This window comes from Tachyglossus aculeatus, chromosome X3 (genome assembly GCF_015852505.1).
Source record: "Tachyglossus aculeatus isolate mTacAcu1 chromosome X3, mTacAcu1.pri, whole genome shotgun sequence".
NCBI classification, from domain to species: domain Eukaryota; kingdom Metazoa; phylum Chordata; class Mammalia; order Monotremata; family Tachyglossidae; genus Tachyglossus; species Tachyglossus aculeatus.
In genome coordinates this window covers 3,435,846-3,448,887 of record NC_052099.1, presented here as the reverse complement: position 1 = coordinate 3,448,887, position 13,042 = coordinate 3,435,846, and the positions used below count along the sequence as shown (strand labels likewise).

At 45.3% G+C, this 13,042-nt stretch overlaps 1 protein-coding gene across 1 annotated transcript in view; it reads right to left on the bottom strand.

Annotated features, from left to right (window-relative positions):
• Nucleotides 1–378: 378 nt before the first annotated feature.
• PXDC1 (PX domain containing 1) overlaps nucleotides 379–13,042 on the bottom strand; it is a 30,679-nt gene continuing 18,015 nt past the window's right edge. Inside the window, exons 4-5 of the mRNA XM_038770461.1 lie at nucleotides 5,236–5,347; nucleotides 379–1,728 (exon numbers count right to left, since the gene is read on the bottom strand). Of these exons, the coding sequence (XP_038626389.1) occupies nucleotides 1,611–1,728; nucleotides 5,236–5,347 (230 nt within the window). The 3' untranslated portion in view covers nucleotides 379–1,610. The remainder of the gene's footprint in view (nucleotides 1,729–5,235; nucleotides 5,348–13,042) is intronic.

Sequence of the window (13,042 nt, the reverse complement as noted above, 5' to 3'; positions counted from 1 at the left end):
GTTTCTGCTCTTCGGCCGAGGTCACTTGGTCAACTCTCTTGGACTGCCTATAATCACTCTGGAAGCAAAAAAGGGAAACAGGAAACATGGCTGGGAGATCAAATTGGAGGAAATACAGGCTGTTGTGCATTTGGAGCAAAGGAGAGGTTTCCTGTGACTTTGCAGGCAGAAAAGGGGAAAAGGAAAAAAAAATCCCCAGTTCATAGCAAATAAATTGGAACTCTCATTCCCAGAGGGGCAGTGTGGACATAGTATTTCCCAATCCCTATCAGAGAAGCCAAGGAGGGCATTGTGTTAGCATTGGAGAGGCGCTTTCCTCCCTGGATGGCCTTCCCGCCCCTCCCCACAAATAAAGAGAAGAAAAGAAGGAAATGTGTCTTTAAACTGCAGTATCTTAAATATATTTAAGGAGAGTAATACATTTCATTTCATTAAAATAGATTTTAAAACAGTTGTGTAAAAGAATTAGGATTCAATAATTTACTCTCATTATTTACACAAGCAAATATTTGTGGTTAGTACACATTGAGCGATGAAAGGTTTATAGGGAGGGATGAACGATAGAATAGTCTCCCAATCAAGAGTACCAGTGACACACAGGCAACCTGCTCAAGACACTCTGCTGTCTCCCTCCTTTCAGATTAATTATGGCAATTAGTTGATTGGATACTTGACAAACAGCAGACTGCTCGGTGGGAGTTCAGTAAGTCATTATTCCTATATGGAGGGGCTGATCAGGTGCTGTTGGCCTGGAATGCATTTCGTTTTCTGGTCTGACTTGCTCTTGGTCCAACCTTATATGTGAACTCCTTTTCTCCTCTAGAAAAGACGTCCCATGGGTGACTATCCTTCTGAATCCTATCAGGCAACAACAAAGTCTAAATGTGTCCAAACTGGAAAAAAAATAACTTGGTTCCCAGGAAAATCCTGAAGCCACTGATGATTGGATGAATTCCTTTTCCCTTTGTATCTCCAGAATCTGAAAGTTGGTCAGAATCTATCTTCATATTCCCTGAACACTTGGCCAGAGTCATTCAAGGGGCAGACCGTTCCGCCTGTCAGAAACTGGAGGAATCAGGGAAGAGAAGAAGGACTCTTCTTCTCTTCCCCAGGTGAATGGAGGCAGTGTGGGTGTTACCTGCAGGTTCCTGTGATACCTGGCATACTGAGGAAAAAGCAGCAGCTGCTCAGGAGGTGGGGGGTGAAGGTACAGTTCACAGAGTGGCAATAAGGAGGCCACTGTAAATATTGGTTATGTCCATCGCCCTCATTAAAGTGTTAAGCTCCTTGTGGACAGGGAATGTGTCTCTTCTTTCTGCTGTACTTTCCCAAGTGCTTAGTACAGCCACTCCACCCAATGTGTGTTCAAATATCATTATGAAAATAGCAGGCCGCAGTCTGTGATTGCCATGGTTATTATGGTAATAGCACCTCTCTGTTTCATTGTCTTCGAAGCGACTGGTGCCATAAGATGCGTTCTGAATCCCAAGGAAGGGCTAAGCCTCAACACTGGTTTCACAGCTGGTGTCTGTGAAATTGGAAGCTGTGGGACTGAGGCAGAATCTGTCCGGAAAGGCTCGGCCGCAGGCTGGGTGGCGACCCCAGTGGCCTCAGTCCAAAATATCTGTCTCAAAGGGGACGAGGTGGTAGTAGGACAGATTGGTGACGTACGCTGCTGGGTCATCGCTGTCCTCCAGCTCTGAGGTAAACTCACTGCCATTCTCAAACCTGAAATCGAACAAGAGTAGAGGTGTGGAACCGGAGTCAGGTCCAGGAGTTGGGGGAGGGATGGGGACAAGGATTCACGATCAAGATGAATAGCACATAGGGATGAGAACCTCACAGACCCCAAGGAAACGCATTGGCTGAGAGAGCTGAATTCAACCTAGACTGTAAACTCATGTCTAGACTGTAAGCTCATTGTGGGCAGGGAAGCATCTACCAGCTATGTTCTATTGTACTCTTCCAAGCACTTAGTATGGTGTTCTGCATATGGTAAGCGCTCAATAAATACCGCTGATAGATTGATTGAGAGAGTCATTCCTGGACAAAGGGACAGAGTTGAATCACTGCCCACCACCCGGGGAAGTAGGAGGGGCGGGGAAGTAATAATAGTAAAAATAATAATAACTATGGTATTGTTAAGTGCTTACTATGTGCCAAGCACTGTTCTAAGTGCTGGGGTAGATACATGGTAATCAGGTTGTCCCATGTGGGGCTCACAGTCTTAATTCCCATTTTACATATGAGGTAGATGAGGCACAGAGAAGTGAAGCGACTTGCCCAAGGTCACAAGCAGACAAGTGGCAGAACCGGGATTAGAACCCACATACTCTGACTCTCAAGTCTGGGCTCTATCCACTAGGCCATTCTGCTTCTCTAGGCATGTAAAGGGAGGGAGAAGCTCCCCAGTGATTTGAAAAAGAATCCTTTATTTTAGAGGGTGAGAAAGTGGAGGTCCGAGTGAAAAATAGAAGAAAGAAGATGCACATATTTCTGGGTTGGGGGGTGGGGGCGGGGGGGGAGTGGTGTTGGCGTTCTGGTGGACACCCTGAGAGTCTGACGAGCACACCCAAGGCAGCTGCTTGCCTTGCTTATGTCACCAGGATGGAAATGAAGAGGGAGGGAGGGAGGGAGGGGCAGAAAGGTAAAAGAAATAGAAACGTATCCCAGTGACTGCAGGCTGTGGCATTTCCACCCCAAACCACATCCCTGAGAGCTCGGTGACTTTTGCTACATTGTGGGGCCACTCTCAGTGTGCTCCCTTTCACTGTTTTTTTTTTCCATTTGTTTTATGGTATTTTTAAGCACTTACTATGTGCCAAGCACCATACTAAAATGCTAGAGTAGGTACATGTTAATCAGGTTGGACACAGCCATGTCCCACATGGGGCTCACGGTCTTAATTCCCATTGCACAGATGAGGGAACTGAGACACAGAGAAGTGAAATGACTTGCCCAAGGTCACACAACAGACAAGTGGTGGAGACAGGATTAGAACCCAGGTCTTTCTGACTTCCAGGCCTGTGTTTTATCCACTAGGCCACGCTGCTTCTCTAAGCCTCTTCCTGCTCCTCCCGACCCCTTTGCTCTCAGCATTGCTTTTGTGCAGCTCTGCTGCTCCCTTCCCCTCATCCTGGACTCGCCCCTCCTGACCTCCCACCAGAGCTTTCACTCCCAACATGCCCTGCGCCTGGGAGGTTGTGAGGGATTCAAGTTGCAGCTTAAAACTTTGGAAGCTGAGATTGTGTCTGGACAATGGATGACCAGGGTGTCCTGGGAATCAGAGGATCTGGGTTCTAATCCCACCTCCACCACTTCATTCAATCGTATTTATTGAGCACTTACTGTGTGCAGAGCACTGTACTAAGCGCTTGGGAAGTACAAGTTGGCAACATATAGAGACAGTCCCTACCCAACAGTGGGCTCACAGTCTAGAACCACTTGTCTGCTGTGTGATCTTAGGCAAATCACCTCACTTCTCTGGGCCTCAGTTACCTCATATGTAAAATGGGGATTAAGACTGTGAGCACTTGGTGGGACAGGGACTGTGTCCAACCTGATTATCTTGTACCTACCACAGTGCTTAGTACAGTGCCTGGCACATAAGTGCTTAACAAGTACCATAAAAAAAATACCATGGGCACCTAGCAGTCCCAGACCTATTGGACTTTGACCTTTGTCTTTTATGTGGTTTACATGATTCTTGTATTTCTACTGCTTTCCCCCTTTCTTACGTACCTTCTCCTAACCTCTCCCCACCTTACTCTTAGATTGTGAGCCCCTGGGAAGCAGCACGGCTTAATGGAAAGAGCACAGGCTTGGGAGTCAGAGGACATGGGTTCTAATCCCAGCTCTGCCACTTGTCTGCTGAGTGACCTTGGGCAAGCTGCTTAACTTCTCTGTGCCTCAGTTACCTCATCTGTAAAATGGGGATTAAAACTGTGAGCCCCATGTGGGACAACCCAATTACCTTGTATCTATCCTGGTGCTTAGAACAGTGCTTGGCACATAGTAAAGTGCTTAACAAATACCATAATAATAATAATAATATTATTATATAACAATATACCATTATCATATATATATAACAAATATAACAAATACCATTATTATTATTATCTCTATTCCCTCATGGGTAGTTTTTCCCCAGCTTTTTGACCCACAGAAGGCACTTAACAAAGACTAAGGGAAGCATTGTGACCTACTAGAAAGAGCACAGAACTGTAAATAAGAGGACCTGGGTTCTAATCCCAGCTCCGCCATTTGCCTGCGTGACCTTGGGCAAGTCACTTCATTTTCCTATGCCTCAGTTTCCTTAATTGTAAAATGGGGATAAAATACCAGTTCCCTCTGTACTTAGACTGAGAGCGCCAGTATGGACAGGAACTGTGTCTGCTATGATGAATTTGTATCTACCCGAGCAATTAGAACAGTTCTTGACTCATAGTAAGTGCTTAACAAGTACCATATTATGACTACTACTGCTATTACCATTCAGTTAGCTCCTCCCTATTTCAAGACCATTTCTCTTGATCCAGCCTCCTCATCTTGTTCCCATGAAATTTATGGCTAGTGCCCTAGCTCCAAGTTTGAGTCAGAGCAAAACTCTTCTGAGAATGCTACTGTATTTCCTAGGATGTCATTCCATCATCCTCACATTTCAAATGGAGAAGTTCAGGCACCAGGATGCTTAAGTAACTTGCCTAAGGTCAAAAACACAAGTTCGCGGCAGAATGGACTGGACCTGGATTTCCCAGGCTACCGTTTAACCCTGGAGTCGCTTTCCCTACTGGCCTAAAACAAATTTAAAAGGAATCAAGTCTTTCAAGTGAGGAGGAAGAGTTATTACCTTGGGAAGTTCTGGCAGGGTAAACTGAAGCTTTCTATCATCTACTTATATGCATACAAGATTCCTCCCTCGCTAGGCTATCCTTGGGAATGGGGACCATTCGAAATAGCAATAATGTTGATAATAATAATCGTCGTATTTGTTAAGCAGTTACCATGTGCTGAGCCCTGTCCCAAGTTCTGAGGTACGTACAAGATAATTGGATTGGACACAGTTCCTGCCCTTATAGGGCTCGCGGTCTAAGTAGAAAGGACAACAGATTCTTTCTCTCGCCAGGGCAGCCTCCTAGAAATCTGGCCTTTCCCTTTCACTGGGGCTGACTTGGCTTTAATCAGCAATTTGTTTCTTTACCAACAGACCTACATGCAAACCAAAGTACTTACAAGTGTTCCGTCGACTCTGCATCCAAGTGCTTGTCTTTCCCGTTTGGAATACTGTGGTCAATCACTATTGTTTCCGTATTAGCTAAACAAAATCCATTAGACCGCATGATTTCTGTAAAGAAAAAGGTTCCGGTAAATAATCAGTTCCTGCAGAAGGGCATCTTCTGACTGAAATTAAAGCCACAAAGTGAGTTTGGCCGAGTCGGTCATTCTAGTTTGGGGAGTTTTGTAGCTTGTTTTATTGTCACCGTGGGGGTTCTATCTCCCACAGGAGTTTGGAGGGATGCTAGCACTCCCTAGAAGGGTAGAAGAGCTTCCTTCTGCTCTTGCCTCAGCAGACTTTGCTTGTGGCCTGACCAGGGGCTAGAAATACCTGGCAGGACACTACTGGCTTCTGATTCCCTGGGGGATAGAAGAATGTGTAATTCCGCCCCAAATCTGTGGAATTCAGATCAGAACCTATTCTTCCAGAGGTATCCGCTGGTCTGATCCCATCACTCCTGGGGATACTTGCCTGGGCTCCGAGTTCCCAGGATGGGCGGGGCCAAGGGAGATGTTCTGCGGACCTCAAAACGGTCCAGACGTTCCCACCCCAAGCCTGACCAGAGGAACAGAGCATCTGGCTTGTTGAACTCAACACCGAAAGATTTCCATGGGATGCAGAGATCTTTCTGGGGCCCAAATGACACCAAAAGGTGGAGTCCCCAGTTGGATCAGAACCAACCCAAACCGAAAGGATGGAACCACACTGCACCTCGACCCTGAAGCCTGGGGAGGGAAATGGTGACCTGGTTTATTCGCTAAGGACTAGCCATGTTCATTCCCTTAGAATGCAACCCACTCAGTCAGAAGAATGACCCTATATCGCCAGATGCCTCCCCAGTTGGCTAAGCCCAGCAACTACATACAAATGCCGTTAGGAGCAGAGTTAAGCACAGTCCTCAGGAAGAGTGTAGCACAATGAACAACCGCCTGAGAAGAATTTAGTTGTGACTGTGGACATCCCTGCTCCTCGTCTGGCTATGATCCCTACGCAGTCTAAGGAAGCCTACCCCCACCCAGTTCAACAACATCCATTCGGCAATATCCCCTACAGAAAAGGAGGTGATGCCCAAATTCCATGCTACATCAGTCCAATTTCCTCTCTATAGAGCTGTTTGCAGAAGACACCATTGGCGAGGAAGTTCACCTATGACTACGGGTGTGGCTGAGAAGGGCAATGCAGAACCCACGGTCTCGGCCACGGTGGACACGCAAAACATTGTCCCTTGTTGCCGAGTCGTGCTTCGTGTTTGCAGTGCCTGGTGTTGTTTTCTCTTTTGCCTCCTGTGAAAGTTGCTCAGAGAGCCACTCTCTTTTAGATGGCAGTGCACCAGACAGGTCTATCCTCAGCAACTGCCTGCCGTATGAGGCTTTGTTTTCCCTGCTTCTTAAAACACTTCCTCTGCCCTCCCGACTTTTGGTTTCCCAATGTAGGCTCTCCATAAAGCAGCTGTTTGGGTATCCTGCAATGACTCATTCTCCTCACATGCCCCACCCAGGGTAGTTTCTTCTACGTAGTGGGAGGGTTGCCAACTTGTAAGTACTTCCCAAGCACTTAGTACAGTGCTCTGCACACAGTAAGCACTCAATAAATATGACTGAATGAATGAATGGTGAGTGCAAGCACTTGTGTATATTTGTACATATTTATTACTCTTTATTTTATTAATGTGTATTATATATCTATAATTCTATTTATCTATTTTGATGGTATTGACACCTATCTACTTGTTTTGTTTTGTTGTCTGTCTCCCCCTTCGAGACTGTGAGCCCGTTGTTGAGTAGGGATTGTTTCTATCTGTTGCCTAATTGTACTTTCCAAGCGCTTAGTATGGTGCTCTGCATACAGTAAGTGCTCAATAAATATGATTGAATGAATGAATGCAGATTTGAGGTGATTTGAGGTCGTCAAGGCTAATGAAGGATGATACTCTCCTAATGTGCCATTTGATTTAGCTTGCAAGAGCAAGCACTAAAGAGCGTTGTGTTATGATTGATTTGAATACAATTAGAAATAGAGTTATTATGTCATCTAATTCATCCACTGGGCAGGGCGGGATCAACGCCATCTCCCAAACACCTCCTAGAATTACAGTATTCTTTCTATTGTGTCTGTCTTAGCCCTAAATTTCCCAAGTGACAGTTTCCATCATTCCGTAATCTAATAACAGATCTGATGGCCATGAATAGCTCTCTCCCTTGGTGTGTTCAAACTCTCCGAATGTCTGTAAGCCACTGGCATTTCATCTTTAATGATATGCCTGGAAAGAAGCCCAGAATTCCAGATAGAGAGTCATCCAGCTCTATAAGGAGGGGTTAGCTCCTCCCTCTTAAGACTTCCTGCAGGGAAACATCCAACTCAAAATAGCTTTAGAGCTCTTGTTGCCATACGACACTGAAAACAAATATATCATTTATTGTCCTTCATTTATAACCAGGTGTCTGGTAGTATTGCCACCTTCTAACTTCCTGTCTTTCCACTTAATGTCATTTTGGATCCACTCTCTCTTTGATGCATTAGCTCGCATTTCCAAATGCCGAACCATTTGGCTATCTCATACTGAAGGAGAAAACTTCCCAGATTCTTTATTTTGGGGGGCGGGGGGAGGACTGTCCTACTCAGGTTAGGTGAGCTGGAGAGTTGAAAAAATTTATCCAAATAAGCCAGGAAAGACATTTCGTCTGCTACTGAGGAAAATTTGGGTGAGGGGTTTGAATAATCCTCAATGAAGCCGTGGTCTAGTGGATGGAGCACAGGCCTGAAAGTCAGAAGGACAGGGGTTCTATTCCCAGCTCCCCAACTTGTCTGCTGTGTGACCATGAGCAAGTCACTCAGCTTCTCTGTGCCTTGCTTCCCACATCTGTAAATTGGGGATTAAGACTGTGTCCAATCCTTGTATCTACGCTAGTGCTTAGTACAGTGCTTGGTACATAGAAAGCGCTTAACAAATACCACAGTTATTATTATTATTATTATTACTACATCTACCAGGTTCACCAGATAATGGCTTAACTCTCCACTTTTCTTTTCATCTGCGGATGTCGACGTTTCATCGTTCTGCTGTGATTCCTTCCAATTTAGTAGCGTCAACAAATGTGAACCAAAAGAAGCACCAAGATTCTTAGGCTAATAATATGTGTGCTATCTATTAAAGGCTTACTCTGTGTCAAATCATGTAATAAGCATTGAGGGAGATATAACGTAATCAGGTAGGACACAGTCCCTGTCCTACATCAATCAATCAATGCTATTTATTGAGGGCTTTCTGGAGGGTGAAGAATGGAACAAAAGATGGCTATTGGAAACAGAGAGAGTCTCAAAGTAGAACCAGTCCATTAGCACAATAAGAATCAATCCTTCTAGACTGTAAGCTCCTTTTGCTAAGAGTGGGGGTAGATACAAGATAATTAGATCAGACACAGTCCCTTTCCTACACTGGGCTCACAGTCTAAGGGGGAGGGAGTACAGGATTTAATTCTCAGTGTACAGATGAGGAAACAGAGGCACAGAGAAGTTAAGTGACTTGCCCAAGGTCACACAGTGGGCAAGTGGCAAAATTGGGATTAGAACCCAGGTCCTCTGACTCTTTCCCCTAGGCTACATTTCTTATCCCACAAAACTCCCACACACCTCCAGCTGATTTGCCATTTGATAATGAAAAGACAGTGAAGCCCAATTGAAAATTTGAATTTATAAACATCAAAGAATAGAACAAATCTTTAAGTGGGAAAAGAGAAATAGAAAGCTGCTCACCAAGGTGTGCAGCAGCTTAAACTGATTTAAAATAACAGAGCATTAAACAACCAGGTTCCTTGAAAAATAATTACATCTTAATCAAACAGATTCCCTTTCTAAGGTTTCAAAATTTTATGGCAGCACAGATGTAAAATTCTCTTCACTGTTCCTGTGACTGTTGATTTGCCTCTGTCTCTGGTCTCTTGGCGACAAGCTATTCCCTCCCGCCCCCCCATTGGCTTGTTGAAAAAGGACTTCCAAGTTTAAAAACAAGCATCAGGGTTTCTAAATGTTTTGAACCAAATACCTCATAGGGTGTAAGCAGTTCGATTCACCAAGCAATCGCCCACGTCCTGCCTCTGGCCTGGAACGTTCTCCCCACCTTCAAAGCCTTATTAAAATCACAGCTCTCCAAGAGGCCTTCCCCAACTAAGCCCTCGTTTTCCCCTATTCCTTCTCCCTCTACTGTGCTTGTTAATCACCCCACCCTTAGCCCCTCAGCATTTTTATATGCACATTGATAATTTATTTTAATGTCCATCTCCCCCTCTAGACTGTGAGCACCTTCAATCATATTTATTGAGCGCTTACTGTGTGCAGAGCTTCTAGTGACCAGGGAACATGTTCACCAACCCTGTTGCATCATACTTCCAAGTACTTAGTACAGTGCTCTGCACACAGTAAGTGTTCAATAAATACCATTGATGGACTGATTCTTTAAAGAACCATTTACTATGTTTCAACCACTGTACTAAGAGAAGCAGTGTGGCTCAGTGGAAAGGGCACGGGCTTTGGAGTCAGAGGTCATGGGTTCACATCCCGGCTCTGCCACTTGTCAGCTGTGTGACTTTGGGCAAGTCACTTCACTTCTCTGGACCTCAGTTACCTCATCTGTAAAAAGGGGATGAAGACTGTGAGTCCCCCCGTGGAACAACCTGATCATCTTGTAACCCCCTCAGTGCTTAGAACAGTGCTTTGCACATAGTAAGCACTTAATAAATGCCATTATTATTATTATTATTAAGTTCTGGGGTAGATATAGATTAATGAGGTTGGACACAGTCCCTGTCCCACCTAGGGCTCACGTTCTTCATTCCCATTTTATAGATGAGGTAACTGATGCATAGAGAAGTGAAATGACTTGCCCAAGGTCACACAGCAGACAAATGGAGGAGCTGAGATTAGAACCCAGATCCTCTTCTGACTCCCAGGCCAGTGCTCTATCCACTAAAGCATGCTCATTTGCAAGGAATGAAGCCAGGTCTGGGGGCAAACTTTCTCAAATGTTTTGCATCTCTAAATATGTCAGGGAAAATGAAGCTGCTGTGCCTTCAAAATGAAAATGCAGTAGTTCTGGTCAGGTTAAATCTGTAATGTACCAAATGATGTGGAAGGCCACACATGAGTTACTCCTGTGCAGACAATTCTATCTCCTTAGAGTAGGGGAGAGAGGGAGGGAGGGCTGTGCACCCTCTGTGACTCTTTAGAGGGTGGACTCGTGGGTCTTCCTTCATACTTCTGGACCCTTGTCTGACCTCGTTGCCCATCTGAGCACGTATCCCTGCCTGGGAGCCCTGTTTTGGATACGGCCAGAGGCAGACTGCGGATGGGTCTCTTGGCCCAGTAGAAAGTCCACAGGCGTAGGAGTCAGGAGGCCTGGGTTCTAATCAATCAAGTCATCAAATGATGGTATTTACTGAGTGCTTACTCTCTGCAGAGCACTTTACTAAGCACTTGGGAGAGAACATTAGAGTGAGTAGACACAATCTCTGTACTCAAGGAGCTCACAGTCAAGTGGGGAAGACTGACATTAAAATAAATTGCCAGTTGGGAAGCAGATTAGTAAAAGGATATGTACATAAGTGGTGTGGGAACAGGGGATGTACCTAAGGGCTTGGGGGATTATGGGCGATGCAGTAGGGAGGGAATATAGGTGGGGGGATGAGGGCTTAGTCAGGCGAGGAGCAACATGGCCTAGTGGATAGAGCATAGCCCCAGGAGTCAGAAGGACCTGAGTTCTACTCCCAGCTCCCCTACTTGTCTGCTGTGTGACTTTGGGCAAGTCACTTAACTTATCTGGGCCTCAGTTACCTCATCTGTAAAACGGGGATTACGACTGTGAGCCCCATGCGGGACATGAGCTGTGTCCAATCTGATTATCTCGTATCTACCCCAGTGCTTAGAAAAGTGCCTGGCACATAGTGAGCTCTTCACAAATACCTTTTTTTAAAAAAAGTGATTTTAAGAGGGCTCTGAAGATAGTGGTGAAGGGGAGAGAGTTCCAGACAGGAAGGAGGGCATGAATAAGGGGTCAATGACAGGAGAGACAAGAGAGATTGGAATTAGAAGAGCAAAGTGTGCGGGCTGGGTTGTAGTGGGAGAGGAGTCAAGGAAGGAAGGAGACAGCAGAGTTAATGCCTTGAAGTCAATGGTCAGGAGTTTCTGCTTGATGCAGAGGGGCGAGGAGACATGCATAGCACTTTTTTTTAGAAAAGCAGACTCAAGTATGAACTATAGAGGGGAGAGGCTGGAGGCAGAGAGGTCAGCAAAAAGACCGAGACAGTAGCCCATGGGACCTTGGACAAGTCACTCAACTTCTCTGTGCCACAGTTTCCTTATCTGTAAAATGGGGAGTAAATACTTGTTCACCCTCCCCCTTAAACTGAGTCTGACCCAATTGCATTAAATCTACCCTAGTGCTTGGCACAAAGCAAGTGCTCGACAGATACCACAGTTATTATTATAATAATAATGAAGGTGGTATTTGTTGAGTGCTTACTATGTGTCAAGCTCCGTTCTATGCTCTGGGGTAAACACAAGCTAATCATGGTGGACAAGGTCTCTGTCCCACATGGGACTCAGAAGTCTTAATCCCCATTTTACTGATGAGGTAACTGAGGTACAAAGAGGTTAAGTGACTTGCCCAAGGTCACCCCAGCAGGTAAATAGTGGAGCTGGGATTAGAGCCTAGGTACTTCTGACTCCCAGGCCCGTGCTCTATCTACTAGGCCATGCTATTTCCCCTATTATGAGCACCCAGGTGTAGCTCTAGGAGCAGTGGATTCCCCTCTCCTCCAATCTTGGGCCTGAAAGCCAAGGCGGATGCCTAGGTAACCAGCTTCTGGTAAGTGAGAAGTGGTGTGGTCTAGTGGAAAGAACATGGACCTGGGAGTAGGAAGACTGCTGAGTGACCTTGGGCAAGTCACTTAACTTCTTTGTGTCTCAGTTTCTTCATCTGTAAAGTGAGGATTCAATACCTGTTCTCCCTCCTATTTAGACTGTGAGCCCCATGTGGAACAGGGACTCTGTCCAAACTGATTATTTCATATGTAATTAGCACTTAGTACAGTGCACCTTAGTACCTAGTAAGCATTTAACAAATACCATTATTAGTATACAAAGTCAGTAATTGAGCAGGGAGGAGAGCAAAAGAAACCTTCCCTCCTAGTCCCTGTAATCTCTGTCCATAGACTACAACAACTCGCATTAATGTAGAAGGCCTTCAATCAATCAGTGGTATTTTTTGAGCACTTAAGCATGTGCAGAGCATTAAACTAAGCCCTTGTAGTTGTGGGAGAGTACAATACAAGAGAGTTGGTAACAGTAATAATAATAATTAGAGAAGCAGCGTGGCTCAGGGGAAAGAGCCTGGGCATTGGAGTCAGAGGTCATGGGTTCAAATCCTGGCTCTGCCAATTGTCAGTTGTGTGACTTTGGGCAAGCCACTTAACTTCTCTGTGCCTCGGTTACCTCATCTGTAAAATGGGGATTAAGACTGTGAGCCCCACATGGGACAACCTGATCACCTTGTATCCCCCCAGTGCTTAGAACAGTGCTTTGCACATAGCACTTAAATACCATCATCTTCATTATTATTATTATTAATTATGGCATTTGTTAAGTGCTTACTGTGTGCCAGGCATTGTACTAAGTGCTGGGGTGGATACAAGCAAATCAGGTTGGCCTGTGTCCCTGTCCCACATGGGGCTCACAGTCTAAGCCCCCATTTTACAGATGAGGTAATGAGGC